The sequence below is a fragment of the Eumetopias jubatus genome, unplaced genomic scaffold, assembly GCF_037043125.1.
Source record: "Eumetopias jubatus isolate StellerSeaLion01/CBP00866 unplaced genomic scaffold, mEumJub1_p1.0 scaffold_12, whole genome shotgun sequence".
In the NCBI taxonomy this organism is placed as follows: Eukaryota; Metazoa; Chordata; class Mammalia; order Carnivora; family Otariidae; genus Eumetopias; species Eumetopias jubatus.
This window is the reverse complement of record NW_028274818.1, coordinates 88870045-88888511: the sequence shown is the minus strand read 5'-3', so window position 1 is coordinate 88888511 and position 18467 is coordinate 88870045. Positions and strand designations below refer to the sequence as shown.

General features: G+C 36.9%; 1 protein-coding gene across 1 annotated transcript in view; it reads left to right on the top strand.

Annotated features, from left to right (window-relative positions):
* Positions 1–18467, top strand: part of LOC114202171 (phospholipid-transporting ATPase ABCA3-like) — a 177285-nt gene that overhangs the window by 47607 nt on the left and 111211 nt on the right. Inside the window, exons 9-10 of the mRNA XM_088017035.1 lie at positions 8920–9101; positions 11332–11469. Coding sequence (XP_087873161.1) covers positions 8920–9101; positions 11332–11469 — 320 coding nt within the window. The remainder of the gene's footprint in view (positions 1–8919; positions 9102–11331; positions 11470–18467) is intronic.

Sequence of the window (18467 nt, the reverse complement as noted above, 5' to 3'; positions counted from 1 at the left end):
ATTTTTCTATTATATTTTAGTGGCCAAAATTCTGAACATAAAGTTGTTCTTCATATTCCTTTATTATCTTTTTTTCTGGGCCTTTTAAAATATTATTAAACTTTACATTCAATAAAATTACCCTTTTTGGGGGTGTACAATCCTGTGAGTCCCAACACATGTGTATATTAATTTAACCTCCACAGCAATCAGAAAACAGAACTGTTTCTTCCTAACAAAAAAATTCCCTTATGTTGCCCTTTCCCTTCAGCCCCTAACACCTAGCAATCATTGATCTGTTCCTCTTGGCAGTTTTGCCTTAAACCGAATCCATGCAAATGGAATTATACAGTTTTGACACTGGCTTCTTCCACTTAGCCTAAGACATTTGTTCTTCACCCACGCTGTTACCTGTATCAGTAGTTCAGTTCTGTATATTGGAAATAGTCAACTGATTAGGGATCCTAATTACATACGAAAACCCCCTCACCTTTGCTATATAACATGTGTCTGTTCTGTTTTTTTTTTTTTAAGGGAATATTTTATTTTTTTTAACGGTTTCGATATTTATTTATTTAAAAAAATTTTTTAAAGATTTTATTTATTTGACAGAGAGAGAGCAAGAGAGGAACACAAGCAGGGGGAGTGGGAGAGGGAGAAGCAGGCCTCCCGCCGAGCAGGGAGCCCAAGGCGGGGCTTGATCCCAGGACGCTGGGATCATGACCTGAGCCAAAGGCAGACGCTTAACGACTGAGCCACCCAGGCGCCCCTTATTTTTTAAATTTTATTATATGTTCTGTTTTTTTTAAATAATTTATGTTTCTCTTCATTTGAGGTTGTATTTTCTCTTTCTCTTTTTTTTTAATATTCTCATCCTGGTGGGTATGAAGTGGTATGTTATCATGGCTTTGGTTTGTATTTCTCTAATGACTAATGATATTAAGCATCTTTTCATGTGCTTGTTGGACATTTGTACAACTTCTTTGAAGAAATATCTCTGCAAGTCCTTTGCCTATTTTTAAATTGGGTTGTTTGTCTTGTGTTGTTAAGTAGTAAGAGTTCTTTATATATTCTAGATACAAGCCCTTTATTATATGATATTCTCTTCTATTCTGTAGGTTGTGTTTTTAACTCTCTTGATAGTTCCCTTTTATGTACAAAAGTTTTAAATTTTTATCACATCCAATTTATTATTTTATTGCTTGTGTTTTGGTGTCATATATTTGCCAAATCCAAAGTCATGAATATTTGCCTCCATGTTTTTTCTAAGAGTTTTTTTAAAAAAGTATTTGTGGCTATTTAGGTTTTTGATCCATTTTAAAAAGTTAATACTTGTATGTATTGTATGGGAAGAGTCCAACTTTATTTGTTTGCATGTGCATATCCAGTTATCTCAACATCGCTTGTAGAAATTAGTCTTTTTTTGTTTTGTCTTGTTTTTTCTTAAAGATTTTATTTATTTATTTGACAGAGAGATACACAGTGAGAGAGGGAATACAAGCAGGGGGAGTGGGAGAGGGAGAAGTAGGCTTCCCGCAGAGCAGGGAGCCTAATGCGGCGCTCGATCCCAGGACCCTGGGATCATGACCTGAGCCGAAGACAGAAGGCAGAAGTGGTATGTTATCATGGCTTAATGACTGAGCCACCCAGGTGCCCCGAAATTAGTCTTTTTTAATCTAATGTAATTATCTTGGAGTCCTTACCAAAAGCTAGTAGCCATTACTCACAGTTGTGTTACTTTGATCTATATGTCTGTCTTTCACCAGTACCAGTTTGATTACTGTAGCTTGGTAGTACTGAAATCAGAAAGTGTGTCTTTCAGCTTAGTTCTTCTTTTATTAAGATTCTTTTGGCTATTCTGGTTCTCTTGAAGTTCCGTATAAATTTTTTAACAATTGGATTTTAACTTTTTATTTTATTTAAAAAAGTTTTTTTTTAAATTCTAGTTAGTTAATATACAGTATAATAGTTTCAGGTGTACAATATACTAATTCAACACTTGCATACAACAGCTGGTGCTCATCAAAGCAAGTGCCCTCCTTAATCCCCATCACCTGTTTAACCCATCCCTCCCACCTACCTCCCCTCTGATAACCATCAGTTTGTTCTTTATAGTTAAAAGTCAGTTTCTTGGTTTGCCTCTCTCTCTCTTTTTCTCTATACTTGTTGTTCTGTTTCTTAAATTCCACATAGTGAAATCATGTGGTATTTGTCTTTCTCTGACTGACTTATTTTGCTTAGCATAATACTCTATCTCCATTCACATCATTGCAAATGGCAAGATTTCATTATTTTCTATGACAGTAATATTCCATTGTATATATATATACCACATCTTCTTTTTCCATTCATCAATTGGTGGACACTTGGGCTCTTTCCATAATCTGGCTATTGTGAATAATTCTGCCATAAACATAGAGGTACATGTATCCTTTGAAGTTGCATATATAATTATAGTTCAGGGGCACCTGGGTGGCTCCATTGGTTAAGCGTCTGACTTGTGATTTGGGCTGAGGTCATGATTTCAGGGTCATAAGATTGAGTCCCCTGTCTGGCTGCATGCTCAGCGTGGAGTCTGCTTGTGATTTTTCTCTCCCTCTCCCTCTGCCCCTCTCCCTGCTCATGCTTTCTCTTTCTACTCTCTTTCAAAAATAAATAATAAATAAATAATAAATAAATCTTAAAAAAATTTATGGTTCAGCTTTTTCATTTCTCAAAGGGCTGTTGAGATGTTAATAAGTGTTGTCTTGAATCTATAGATTGCTTTGGGTACTATTGCCATCTTAATAATACAGACTTCTAATTTATGAACACAGGAAGTTTTCCCACTTATTTAAGTCTTCTTTAATTTCTTTCAGTGATATATTGTAATAGCATACAAGTCTTGCAGCTCTTGTTTAAATTTATTCATAAGCATTTCATTCTGTTGATGCTGTTGTAAATGGAATTATCTTAAAATCCTTTTTAGTTGTTCATTACTAGTAGATGTACTACTGATTATTGTACGTTGACCTTGTATCCTGCAACTTTGCTGAATTCTTTTATTAGCTTTAACATTCTTTTTGGCAGAGTCTTTAAGATTTTCTATACATGATTATATCATCTGTGAGTAAGAATAGTTTTAGTTCTTCCTACCTAATTTGCCTTATCTCTTTATCTTGCTTAATTTCTATGGATATAACTTTACATATGTACAGTATTGAATAGAAGTGGGAAAGTGAACATGTTTATTTTGTTCCTGGTCTTCTGAAGAAAGCTTTCTGTCTTTTACCTTTGATTATTATTTTAGTTGTGGGTTTTTCATAGGTGACCTTTATCCAATTAAGAAAGTGCTTTCTCTTTCCATTTTTAAATGTTTTGTTATTATTATGAAAGAGTATTGATATTGTCAACTACTCTTTCTGCATCAATTGAAATGAACATGTAACTTTATTTTCCTTCTTTTTTCCCAGCTTTATTGAGGTATGGCTCATAAAAAATGTATATATTTAGGTTTTGCAGTGTGATTTTTTTAAAGGTGTGCAGTGATACAAGATAATTTAATATACAACATATATACTGTGAAATGGTGATCACAATCAAGTTAACACATCCATTACTTTAGATACTATTTGTGTGTGTGTTTGTGTGGTGACAACATTTAAGGTCAATTTCTTAGGAAATTTCAAGTATACAACAAATTATTATTAACTGTAATTACCATGTTATACATCAGATCCACAGAATTTATTCATCTAATAACTGAAAGCTTATACCCGTTGACTAACATCTCCCAATTTTTCCCAACCCACAGTCCCTGGAAATCATTCTTTTCCTCTCTGGTTCCATGAGCTTTTTAGATAAAATATATAAGTGAGATCATACATTATTTGTCTTTCTGTGTCTGGCTAGTTTCACTTAGCATAGTGTCTTCCAGATTCATCCATGTTGTTGCAAATATCAGGATTTCCTTCTTTTTTATGGTCAAATAATATTCCAGTATTGTGTGTGTGTGTGTGTGTGTGTGTGTGTGTGTGTGTGTGTGTGTGTATACACACACAGTTGACCCTTGAACAATATGGGGGTTAGGGCACTGACTGCCCATATAGTTGAAAATCTGTATATAACTTTTGACTCCCTAAAAACTTAGTATAGTCTAGTGTTGGCTGGAAGTCTTACCAATAACATAAACAGTTGCTTAATTCATATTTTGTATGTTATATGTATTATATACTATATAAAAATAAGCTCAAAAAAGAAAATGTTATCAAGAAAATCATAAGGAAGACAAAATACATTTACAGTATTGTACATATATATTTTTTAAGATTTTATTTTTATTAATTTAATTATTTATCTGAGAGAGAGTGAGAGAGAGAGAGCATGCACCGGAGGAGGGGGCAGAAGAAGAGGGAGAGAGAGAATCTCTCAATCAGACTCTGAGCTGAGTTCAGAGCCTAACATGGGGCTCAATCTCACAACCTTGAGATCATGACATCAGCCTAAACCAAGAGTCAGACACTTAACTGACTGGGCCACCCAGGTGCCCCTGTACATATATTTATTGGGAAAAAAAATCATGTATAATTGGACCCACAGTTCAAACCCATGTTGTTCGTGGGTCAACTGTGTATTATATCACATAGTTTCTTGGATAACGGAATGGGTATTTTCCTTATCCATTCATCTGTTGATGGATACTTAGGTTGTTTTCATACCTCAGCTGTTTGAATAACGGTGCAGTGAATTTGGGGGTACAGCTATCTTTTCAAGATCCTGCTTGCATTTCTCTTTTTTTTTTTTCTGTTTTCATTTCTTTTGGATATATACCTAGGAGAGGGGTTGCTGGATCATATGTTTTAAATTTTTGAGGAACCTCCATACTGTTTTCTATAGTGGCTGTACCAGTTTATAATCCCATTAACAGTGCATCTAGGTCAAGAAAAGAATCTGTAGGAAAGGGAGGTTATTTTAACATAAACAGTAAAATGGACTAAAATGGAAAGTTTGTCTACATTAAACTTAGAGTGCAATTCATATATCTTGATATAATTAAACCATGTAAGTAGGAACTAATAGTTCTATATACATTTCCATTATTTCCCTTGGGGCTCATTCTAAATGCAAGTGTACATAGTGTAAGAAAATACAGAGGCTGCTTCTCTGGTGTCATTGCCTAGTAAAAGAGTAAATAGCAACCACCAACAAAATAGTCTAAAAGCTGCCTCCAAAATTAACATGAAAGGGGTTTTCAGGGAAATCACTATATAGTATGTTTTGTCTTTCACTATATGTTTAACCGCCAAATTCAAAAGGAGTTCATATACAATACAAAATTTTAAAAGAACCCACAAAAACACCCCCAGAAAAACCCAAACTACCCTATAACACACAGATCTAACAAAGTATATATGGTCAGAGATTCCATAAAGTGTTTATAGATGTTACTTATCTTCTGTTTTTTGTATCTGAAGTGTTTTGAGAGGCCATTGCTTAGTGTATACATTTTTTTAAAATATTTTATTTATTTATTTGACAGAGAGAGACACAGCGAAAGAGGGAACACAAGCAGGGGGAGTGGGAGAGGGAGAATCAGGCTTCCCGCGGAGCAGGGAACCTGATGCGGGGCTCGATCCCAGGACCCTGGGATCATGACCTGAGCCGAAGGCAGACACTTAACAACTGAGCCACCCAGGCGCCCCTACTGTATACATTTTGATCTATACAGATAGTATAGTATTAATAAGAAATCCTGTATTCAATTCAATTCAAATTGGATTTTGCAAGTTAGTAACTTAAGTGCTTTGACAAAGTTATAAAAAGTGCATTTTCTTATTTTCTATTTTCATACAATGTAATTTTTTTCATATTTATATCTTTTAAAAGTTAAAATCAGTCAAATGTTAAGCAATATGTACACTAAAAGTTTGGGTGGTAGTTTGTATTTTAAGAGAAACAATTTCCTTATGATTTGCCTCAAGGAAGTAGCATTACCAGCTAATAATAAAAACTGAGAAAAGCACATTCAAAATACTGATTTAATTTGGCAGCAAATGGTTATTCTTTGGAGACTAATGAAGGTAGACATGACCCATCAAGATGAAGTGGGCTCTTTGAAATACTCAATAGTCTACATAAATTTTTTAAAAATATTTTTAAAGAAGCATCTGTAGCCACTGATAACAAGGCAATACCTAGTTTATGATGACTTGAAGCAAAACAAATGCTCATAAGGAAAAAAGAGCTGTGTTTTAATATTATCTAAATTTACTTTTAACATTATCTAAATAGCCCAGTAACGTTTTCCTTTCAGTACAATACTCTTTCTGTATAAGGCAGTTCCTGGGAGCCAGACAGTTTAGATAATGAGGGAGTTAAGTTAGGGAGTAATTGCTTGCAGTTTATTTTTTTAAAAAGATTTTGTCAGAGAGAGAGCATGAGCACAAGAAGGGAGAGCGGCAGGCAGAGGGAAAAGCAGACTCCCTGCTGAGTAGGGAGCCCGATGTGGGACTCGATCCCGGGACTCTGGGATCATGACCTGAGGTAAAGGCAGATGCTTAACCGCCTGAGTCACCCAGGCCTCCCTACTTGCAGTTTAAACAGCAACTTTTTGCTTCCCACTCAGTGAGCTCTTATTTATGTCTAACAAAAAAAGCAGTTCTTAAAAAGGTACCATTTCTGATTTCTTCATTATATGTAACCTTTGTAAATGAATCGTGTAAAACTATAAAATTAGCAAATGTCTTGAAATCTGTACATAAAACATACATTATCTCTAATTTCAAATTCATGTATTTGCGTAGCACTCAACCTTTACAAAGAAAAGCGGCTCCAAAGATAGTCTTATACACAGGAAACTGTTCCTTTTTCACTTTGTATCCACCTCACACCCTGATTTTAATTGTCTTGGTCATGGACCTTTTCAAGAAGAGATTTTATATTTCAGTACCGTAGCTGGTTGTCAGAAAACCCTGCTTTCCTCTGTTGAAGGAGTTAGGTCCTTCTGATGTTGGTGTATGCCTTCTAATATTTTCACAGCTTCAGGAAGCATGTCCTCTGGTTCCCTGTCTTCATGTTCATTTAAAGCTGCTGCCATTGAAAGGTTTGTGGAGCAAGAATTGGAAGTCTCTTTAGTTTGGGTGTACTTGATCCAAGTTGGATGAATATGGCCAGTGCTTTCTTTCTTTGTCATCTGACTCCCATACCCGTACTTGGAGGTCTGTATAGGCTCTGTTTAGAGGTCTGCAGCTTCTCATTCAGCTGGTCACTTCTCAGTGCTGTGACTGGAACTTTCCCCTGTTACTCCATAGGCTGTAGTTAGCTGTGGCTTCTCAGACATCTCTCTCCCACCTTCCTGTCCATCATTGTCGCTGACACACCAAGGACTCTGGCATTTCTCTTTTATTCTTTCTTAGAATTTCCATCTCTCTGCATGGTGTATACTTCTTCCATTAAAGAACTTACCATGTTAATCACAGTTTTTTAAAATTCCTGGTCTGATAATCCTCACATCTTTGTCTTATCAAAGTCTAATTCGGATGCTTGTTCACTCTCTTCAAACTGTGTTCTTTGCCCTTCAGTATGCCTTGTGACTTTTTGTCAACAGATGGGTATGAGGGGCACCTGGGTGGCTCATTTAAGTGTCCAACTCTTGATTTCAGCTCCGGTCATGATCTTGGGGTCCTGAGATTGAGCTCCCTGTCAGGCTCCGTGCTTGGCAGGGAGTCTGCTTGGGATTCTCTCTCTCCCTCTCCCTCTGCCCTTCCCACTTGTGTTCTTTCTTTCTTTCTTTCTCTCTCAAATAAAATTAAACAAACAAATAAATAAAATCTTTAAAAAAAAAAGGTGGATATGAGGTATTGGGTAAATGGAACCACAGTAATTAGGCCTTTAGTGATGGAGAGGTAAGGTGCGTAGTCCTATGACTAAGCCTCAGTCACTTGATAAGCTTGTACCCTTGGGCTCCCATCAGTGCTTCTCAGTTTTTTGCCCTGCTTAGATGGGACAGGGTGGCTAGAGGGGGCTAGAGTTAGGTATTTCGCTTCCCCTAGGTAAGTTAGGGTCTGGTAAAATAGTCTCTCATGAAGGAATGCCTGATTAGGAACGGAATGCACAGGCACATTTCAAAATGGCTTTTTCCTTCTCCCTCCTAGTAGTATGAGGGGACTTCTCTCTGATATTCACTGTGAAGAACTGGCAGGGCTCCTGAAGGTAAAACTCACAAAAGCTTGGGGATTCCTCAATGACTTGATCCCCTAGAGTTTTTAACCCTCAGACTTGTCTACCCTGGGCCTTGACAATTCATCATAGTTCAGGTTTTCCTACTCCAGTTCTGGTTCCCTTGGAAGTTTCTGCTCGTGGTTTCTGTTTCATTAAATTCTCTGTGCCTGCCTGTCTGTCTCTCCAATTGTGGGGGCAGTGGTTTGCCCTGTGACCTCACGTCTCTGACAGATCTAAGAAGAATGGGTGATTTTCCAGTTTACCTTTTTATTTCTTGTTAGGATGGAGTGGTGACTTCTGAGCTCCTTACACACCAGACCAGAAACTAGAAGCCAAACCTTATTTTTATATTGATGAATGTATTTACAAATTTATATATCTTGCTGGTTATTTCAGTGGAGATTCACATGAAAGAGAATAGAGGAATAGGGCCACCATCCCAACCAGTAGGTCTGTTTATGGCTTTAAAGCTTACTTTATGGACTTTTTATGACTGTTTATTTTTGTCTCAGTCGCTACTAACTTTTAGTTGAGTTTGGCTGTAGGAAGAGGCAAGTTGTATCATTACTTACTTTATTATCCTCTCGGACAGTCTGAATTTCAAAGTATCAGCAAATATCAAATAGTACCTGTCTCCATAGAATACCAGTGCATTCTTGTTGTTTAATGATGAAGCAGCTGGATAACTTTGTTCTAGTCACAGTTGGGCACCTCAACTAACTGTCTGCTACTATGTTTCAGAGTATGGTGTCCAGTGGAATAACATGCTGTCACCAGTGAACCCAGATGATGACCTTAGTTTTGCTCACATTATGGGAATGCTTTTATTTGATGCTTTCTTGTTTGGCCTTATGACCTGGTATATAGATGCTGTCTTTCCAGGGAAGTATGGTGTGCCCAAGCCATGGTATTTCTTTGTGCAGGTAAGTTCTAACGATTCTATTATTGAGAGAAGCCCCAGTTCTTTTGTATTTAGTTTGTCAAACAGTGAACATTATTACCTTGAACACCTTCCCTATTGTGCTCCTATCTTCTGATACTAATACAGTTTTTATTCTTTCTGAACTAAAGCCATTACAAGTTAACGTTGTGCCATGTATAATAGAATCAAATGGCTTTTCTACAGAAAAAAGAAAAACCTCCATCTGAATGAATATGTGGTGGGGTCCTTAGATCCTAGTGAGGAGGAGATGAATTGTGTCTCATATCTGGTTTATCACCATCTGCTTTTTTCCATTATTAGCCCAAATTACTTAGAATCAAAGCCATAGCAAAGTGGAGAGCATCTCTCTCTTTTTTTCAGTCCCCTTCTTTATTGTTCTATGGTTCAAAGCAAGTGGTTCCCAAACTCTTGTCTCAGAAATCCTTTATACTCCTAAGAATTATTGAGCACCCCAAAGAGCTGTGGTTAATATGGGTTTTATCTATCAGTATTAACCATATTTGGATATTAAAACAGAAATCTTAAAGATATTTATCAACTCGTTTAAATATATCACTAATAAACCCATTGCATGTTGAAGTCAACATTTTGGTGATAAATAGCTTTGTTTTTAATGTCAGTGTTTACTTCTTTCTGTATTGTGTGTGTATCCACTAACAAATTTTGCAGTTATAATTACTGTTAATCATTTTGTGTTTGTTCACTTTTATACTGTTTAAAAGTGATTATGTACCACTGTTACAGTATTATTATATTCGTTTGTCTGTATATTTACCTTTACCAATGATATTTGTATTTTCCTATCCTTTCGTGTTGCTCTTTAACATTGATTCATCTCAACGTGAAGAATTTCCCCTATCACCCCTTGTAAGGAAAGTCTAGTGGTGATGAACTTGCTCAGCTTTTGTTTAACAAAAGTACTTTCTTTGTACTTCACCAAAACTCAACTAATGGTTGAGTTTTCAACTAATGGTAATTTTCCTGCAGTTAGTTGAAGTTTGGAATCTGAAAACACATTAACAAACATTTCTTATTCTGTTTCATAATAATATTCATTGGTGTATCCTGTGATTTGAAAAGATCTTTAACCATGCATAAATGGTTAACATCATATTTTGGTTATTTGAAAAATACTGGTTCACTGCTACATACCTTCCAAGTGATGACACATTTCATCATACATTATCAAAGCATCACATATATTAATATCAACATGATGTTATCATGATAGTTTTTAAAAATTGTAAATTTGTCACACAGTAGTGGATATCAGTTTTTCAAAATTCTAATTTTCACTTGAAAGTCCCAGTTTTATCATTAGCAGCAAATGTTGTCAGTTCTTTTCTTTGAAATAATAATACCTCTTCATTAAGTTTCAAGAAAATGTCTGCTAGATGTCCAGGTCTAAAGAAACATAATTTTTATGTCTGTCATTCTTTCCAAAAAAAGTGATAATCCATGAAACAAGTGGCTAGTTCACAACTCAAACAATGACACAAGTAATTTTCTCAGAGCTTCCATTATATTTTCATTTGCTATAGAGATACTTTATTCGTATTTTCCATTTTATCACACAGACTATTTTAAAAAATCATATTCAAGGAATGAGACTTAAGTGATTTTTACTTTTTCATAAAAGACACAATTAAGTGAAATAGATTTATGTACTTATTTATTTTATTTATTTATTTTTTTATTGTGTCTGGTGGTGAAGAAGATGGTGACTGTTTATTACAGTTTTATGCTACTAATTTGATTTATGTTAAAGCACCAGGCATTTTATTCAACATTGATTTTACACCACCAATGAAAATATCAATGCAGTAGAAAGACAAATGTATTTTTAAAAGTATTTTTATGAAAAAGAATTTTGAACTCAGACTCATTGAAAATGTGTTAGGAATCTCCAGGGATCTGGCTGTATATTGCATGACCAAATAAAGACACTTGACTTAGAGTGATAGAATGCTTTTCACTGATCCATTTTAAAGTAGATTTTATTTTGTCTTTCTTCTTGGACAGTGAGATTTTAAATAACAGGTTCTGTGCTTATTGTGTTGAAGTTCACATTCTAGGCAGTTTGCTTCCAAATTTTGTTTCAATTTATGTGCCTCAACCCATCTCGAAACCAAAGTGAAATGAGCCAAAGTGTTAAGAGCATTTCATTTTTCACTGATATCATGATGACTATGGTTTTGGTCTTTTCTTAGAAATCCTACTGGTTTGGTAAAGCTTTAAGCATTAAGAAGAAAGAAGATAAGCAAATTATTGATATAACTAGAAGTGACTATTTTGAAGATGAGCCTGTTGATTTGGCAGCTGGTATCAGGATTCAACATCTGTACAAGGTACTGTGTTTTCTTTTTTTAAGATTTTATAATTGAACATAATTAAAAAAAATAAAAAAATAAAACAATTTAAAAATGAAGATTTTGTTTATTTATTTGAGAGAGAGAAAGCAAGAGACAGCACAAGTGGGGAGGAGAGGGAGAAGCAGACTCTCCGAGGGGAGGGAGATCCCGCTGTGGGGCTTGATCCCAGGACCCTGGGATAATGACCTGAGCCAAAGGCAGACGCTTAACAACTGAGCCACTCAGGCACCTCATGTACAAGGTACTGTTTTATGAGTCTATTTTTCCCAGTGCAGCTGAAAGTTAATTTATAGTGTATAGTAAATGTTTTCACTGGCCATGGCCCTAACCCCCACCATAAGATGTTAATAAAAGTTGTATTCAGCATATTAATTATTTAACAAAATGAAAATGAAAGATGTGCAAATAAAATAAAAATCCATATGTTTCTTTCTCATTTCTTCAGAATGGAATCCAGTTTTGTATTATGATAATGGTGTCTTTTACATTACTCCCACTATAAGAGCTAATGTCTAGCTGGAACTGTGATGGTTTGATGTGTAAATATTAATTTATGTTTACAGTTGTGGTTTTACTTATTCTACCAGTTATGCATTAGACTATTTGGCTGAATTCTTCTTTGTCCAAACTTTTGGTGAGGAGGTGTTCCTGGGTATATTAGTTTATCTGGATCAATTAAGTGCCCCTATGTAGGCCTTTTAAAGTAATTACTGATAGAGGGGCACCTGGGTGACTCAGTTGGTTAAGCATCTGCCTTTGGCTCAGGTCATGATCCCAGGTTCTTGGAATCAAGCCCCCCATCAGGCTCCCTGCTCAGCAGGGAGTCTGCTTCTCCCTCTCCCACTGCCCCACCCTCCGCTCTTGTTCTCTGTGTGTGTCTCTCTCAAACAAATTTTAAAAATCTTTAAAAAAAAAAGTGGACTATTGATGTCTCCTACTGTTATTGTATTGCTGCCTATTTCTTCCTTCAGATATGTTGATATTTGCTTTATATATTTAGGTGGCTTGATGTTGGGTGCACATATACTTATAATTGCAATATCTCTGGTTGAATTGATCCTTCTATGTTTATATAATCACCCTCTTTGTTTTTTGTGACTGTTTTTGACTTAAAGTCTATTTTATCTGATAGAAGTATAGCCACCTCTTCTTTCTTTTGGTTACCATGTGTATGATATATATTTTTCTATCCCTTCACTTTCAGCCCATGTGTGTCCTTAAATATATGTGAATCTCTCATAGACAGGATTTAGTTGGGTCTTTTTTTTTTTTTTTTAAATCCGTTCAGTCATTCCAGGTCTTTTGATTGGTGAGTTCAGTCCATTTACATTTAAAGTAACCCATTGATAAGTCAGGTTTTACTACTGCCACTTTGTTCTTTTCTGACTGTTTTATGGTTCTCTTGTCCTCTCTTCTTTTGCTGTCTACTTTTTTTTTGGTTTGATGGATTTTTTTCGTAGTGATATGCTTTGTTTTTCTTTTCTTTTGTGTGCCTATTATGTTTTTCTTTGTTGTTACCATGAAGCTGCATTGAACCATATAATTATGACATCTATTTTAAGCTGATAACACCTTAACCTTAATTGTATCCAACAGTTCTACACTTTTATTCCTTCTCCACACTTTTTTTTTATTGTTCTTTTTGTTTTTATTTTATTTTTAAGTAAACCCTACACCCACCGTGGGGCTCCATACTTTGTTTTTAATGTCAGTGTTTACTTCTTTCTGTATTGTGTGTGTATCCACTAACAAATTTTGCAGTTATAATTACTGTTAATCATTTTGTGTTTGTTCACTTTTATACTGTTTAAAAGTGATTATGTACCACTGTTACAGTATTATTATATTCGTTTGTCTGTATATTTACCTTTACCAATGATATTTGTATTTTCCTATCCTTTCGTGTTGCTCTTTAACATTGATTCATCTCAACGTGAAGAATTTCCCCTATCACCCCTTGTAAGGAAAGTCTAGTGGTGATGAACTTGCTCAGCTTTTGTTTAACAAAGTCTTTACCTCTCCTTTATTTTTGAAGGACAGATTTGCTAAGTAGAGTATTGTTGGTTTGTAGTTTTTTCCTTCAGTACTTTGAATATATACCATCCTATTGTCTCCTAGCCTGCAGGATTTCTTATCAGAAATCCACTGATAGTCTTATGTGGGTTCCCTTGTATATGATGACTTAGTTTTCTTTTAGAGCTTTGAAAATTCTCTTTGTCTTTGACTTGTGACAATGTCATTCTTTTTTTGATGTCTGATCTTATTTATTTGTCACTCTTAGAAAATCTCATTTTTGACTGGACTCAGACTTAGAGGTAGAAGCTCTCAGAGAGGACAGCCTCTGTCTCTTGACAATCTGTTCCTGGCATTTTTCTTTGGCCTCCTTCACTCTCTTGGCCAAAAGTTTAGCATATTCTGCAGCCTCAGCCTTATTTTTCTCAGTGTGCCACTTCTTTAAAGCAATATGCCGATGTTTGTGCTGGAGGACATGTGGAGTAACAAGATGCTGAATCTTAGGCACTTTGGTTCTAGGTTTCTTACCTTCTTTGTTTAGGGGCTTTCTCACAACATACTGGCAGACATCATCTTCTTTAGAGAGATTGAAAAGTTTGCGGATTCTGCTGGCTCTTTTGGGCCCCAGGCGATGAGGCACAGTAGTATCAGTGAGTCCAGGAATATCCTCCCCTTTTTTTACAATGACCAAGTTGAGAACATTGAGATTGACATCCACAGTGCAACCCCAAACAGATTTGCGCTTTCTCTCTCCAGTCTTCCTTGGTCTGTAGCAGGAATGCCCCTTACTCAGCAGCAGGAGGACACGGCCATGGGTCAAGACACCCTGCTTCATGGGGAAGCCTTGCTTGTCATTGCCACCACTGATTCGGACCACATAACCCTTCCATTCTTCACTCAGAGCATTAGCAGCAGCAGCAGCAGCCCCTCCAGCAATCCTGTGGGATTGCAGAGGCCGGGCAGCCCTCCAGAGCATCAGCAGCAACTTCTGTGGCCATACGCTTCTCATAAAAGGTACGAAGTTTACATTCTTCGTCCACTTCAGTGAGTTTCTGGCAGCCAGTAGCTGGGAAAGAGATGTTCAGCTTCATCCTGAAACAGGCTACCTCCTCTGAGGCGCCAGGAAAAAGAGCTGACAATGTAATTTTAATGTGTCTTTATGTAGACTTCTTTGGTTGAAACTATTTGGGCATTTTTAAGCTTTATGAATCTAGATGTTCATTTCTATCCCCAGAGCTGGGAAATTTTCAGCCAGTTTTCTTCAAATAAACTTTCTACCCCTTTCTCTATCTCTTCTATTTCCATGACTCTCTTAATGAATATGTCGTTTCTTTTCATGGTGTCTTATATGTCCCATAGTATTTCTTCATTATTTTTCATTTGCTTTTTTGCTTCTCTGACTGGATAATTTCAAATGACCTGTATTTGAATTTACTAAGTCTTTCTTCAGCTTGACTGAGTCTGCTGTTGAAGCTTTCTGTTGATTTTTTTTTTTTCAATTCAGTCATTGTATTCTTCAGCTGTAGGATTTTTGTTTTTTCATGGCTTTTCTCTTCGCTGAACTTCTCATTTGTTGATGTATTGTTTTTGGTTAGTTGTATATCTGGGTTCTCCTGTAGTCCACTAATCTTCTTTCTTTTGTATGATTATTTTTGAATTTTTTGTCAGGCAGTTCATAATCTCTATTTCTTTAGGCTTGGCTACTGGAGCTTTATTAGTGGTATCACATTTCCTTGATCTTTCATGATCCCTGTAACTTTGCCTTGGTATCTGCACATTTAAGAAGAAGTTATCTCGATTCTTCACTGACTGCCTTTGGCAAGAAAAGCCATTTGCCAGTCAGCCTAGCCTGGGATTCTGGGTGGGCCAGTTTGTGGGGCCCATAGGCAGATGTGGCTTACTGTTGCAGCTCATGGGGTGTACCGTTTTATGAGAACTGCAGGGTCTGTGGTCAGGCAGGGCCCATTGCTGGTGGTCTGCAGCCTAGTGGGACTGTAGTCTAGTGGGGCTGGCTGGTGGGGCTTTCTGGCCATGGAGGGCTGCCCGGCCTTTGCAATCCCACAGGATTGCTGGAAGGGGCTCTGTTGTTTGACAGGATTGGCTGGTGGGCCTCTGTTTCCAGGAGGATCTACCAGCGAGACTTTGTGGCTAGGCAGGGCTATCCGATGGGAACCGTGGAGCTACCACTGAGATCCAGCAGTACCACCACCTGAGAGCCTTTGCCCTTTCTCTTTGGTCCCAGCTCTTGCCTGGTGGTCTAGCTGTGTCAGTTGCCCTGGCATTCCATGTGAGGCAAGATAGAAGTGGGAAAGACAGAAACCTGGGGAAGTTGGATGTCTACCTCTTTCTTCCTTTCTGCTGCTGGAGAAATTGTGGGCTGAAGGGATCTTTCTTGATGCTGTTCTGTGTTGACTTGGAGGAGAGGCAACGTGGACAGAGTGAAACTGCTTCTTTTTCCCTCAGTTTCTGTGCTCCACCAGGGTGCTGGAACCTTACCTCTGAGCTCCACAAATCTCACAGTGCTGTTCTTGTCCATGGTAGTTGCTAAATCTGTTTATGTGTGGTGGGGGGAGGAGAGCGGAGGACATTTTATTCTACTGTCTTGCTGACATCATTCTGGTAATGCCTCTCCTTGTCTCTGATAATTTTCCTTGTTCTGAAGTCTGTTTTGTCTAAAATTAATATAGGTACTCCATATCTTTTATTAGTGCACCATAATATATCTCTCTCCATCCCTTTAATTTTAATCTTTCTATGTCTTTGTATTTTAAGTGGATTTCTTGTAGGTAATATATAATTGCATCTTTTTAAAAAATCTACCTTGTCAAGTCTCTTTTAATTGGTGTATTTAGTCCATTATTGTGTAAAGTGATTATTAATATGGTTGAATAAATGTCTATAGTATTACAACTGTCTTACATTTGTTGCCTTTGTTCTTTGTTGCTTGTTTTATCTGTCCCTCCTTTTTTGCCCATCTAGAGTAGTCTAGTCTACTTTTATCTATATTGCTCAATAAGTAAGGTTCTTGACACTCCCACCCCCTGATGCTTTCAAAATCTTTGTTTTTAAAGATTTTTATTACTTAGTCTTTGGTAGTTTAAATATGATATGTCCAGGTCTGGGTTTTTTAACATTAGTACTGCTTAGTGTTCTCTGAGTTTCCTAGATCTGTAATTTGATGTCTACCACTAGTTCAGAAAATTCTCAGTCATATTGTTTCAGATATTTCTGCTCCTTTCTTTCTTCTTCTAACAATCCATGTATGCTTGCTACCCTTGTGTATTTTTCCCACAGTTCTTGGATATTCTGTTCTGGTTATTTTCATTCTTTTTTTTTTCTTTTTATTTCAGTTTGGAATGTTTCTATTAGTGTATCTTCAAGCTTACTGATTCTTTCCAGTTCACTGATGAGCTCGTCAATGGTATTTTTCATTTCTGTTATGATATTTTTGATTTCTGACATTTCCTTTTGATTCTCTATTAGGGTTTTCATCTCTCTGCTTAAATTACACATTTGTTCTTCATTTCGTCTGAGACCTCTGCATATTAAACATAGTTATTTTATATTACCAGTCTGGTAGTTTCAAAATCTCTGCAATATATATAGCTGGCTGTTCCCTACATTCCATTCAGACTGTGTTTTCCCTTGCCTTTTAATTTTTTAACAAAAACCAGACATCATGTATCGGTTAATAGAACTTATGTAATTATTCTTTAAGTATGAGCTTTCATTTTTGTCTGGTTAGGAATTAGTCTGTGTTTACTGTTTACTTAAGTTTTATAGTTGTTAGAGGCTTTAGTTTCCTCTAGTGTACTTGTTTTTTCTTGCCCTCTCTTGTCTTTGCGTTTTCCTAGAGACCCCTTAAATAGTTTGAGCCTTGTGGTTCTTTCTTCTCTAGTCCCATTATTATATATAAGCCCTACTGATGAGGTAGTGAGGTGAAAAGTGGTGAGGAGGAAAAGTGTTCTGTAATCCTCAGACTACGTCTCAGTCTTTTTAGTATGCCTATGCCCCTGGGCTCTGACCTTCCCCAGAGCTCATCAGTTCTCATACACCTCCTTAGTTGAGACAGGAAGGTTACAGGGATGGAGTTGGGTATTTCACTTTCCCACATGTCTGTGAGGCTTTAATAAAGGAGCTTCCCTTGAGGACAGGCCGTTGTTGCTGAGAACAGACAGTTGGACATATTGAAAAGTTGTTTATTTTCCCCTGAGATATTTCAAAATTGCTACTTCCCCCCATGTCCCCTTCCTGGAAGCCCAAGGATGTTTTCCTCTAATCTTCACCATGAAAACCTGGTGAGGCTCCTGGAAGATAAACTCTTAAAGTCTGCAGACTTCCTAAAACTTGTTTTCCAGGAGTTTTTTACTTTCACACTAGCCCACATTCACCCATCAGGAATTTGTCAGTCACCATTTAAGTGGTCTTACAAGTTGCTGGCTCCAGTGGCTTCTGCTCCCCATGAGATGTGATTTGCCAGCATCCCAATTTTTTTTTTAATTTTTTATTGTTATGTTAATCACCATATATTACATCATTAGTTTTTGATGTAGTGTTCCATGATTCATTGTTTGTTCATAACACCCAGTGCTCCATGCAGAATGTGCCCTCTTTAATACCCATCACCAGGCTAACCCATCCCCCTACCCTCCTCCCCTCTAGAACTCTCAGTTTGTTTTTCAGAGTCCATCATCTCTCATGGTTCGTCTCCCCCTCTGACTTACTCCCCTTCATTCTTCCTCTCCTGTTATCTTCTTCTTTTACTTTTTTCTTAAAATATGTTCCGTTATTTGTTTCAGAAGTACAGATCTGTGATTCAACAGTCTTGCACAATTCACAGAGCTCACCGTAGCACATACCCTCCCCAATGTCTATCACACAGCCACCCCATCCCTCCCACCCCCAACCACTCCAGTAACACTCAGTTTGTTCCTGAGATTAAGAATTCCTCATATCAGTGA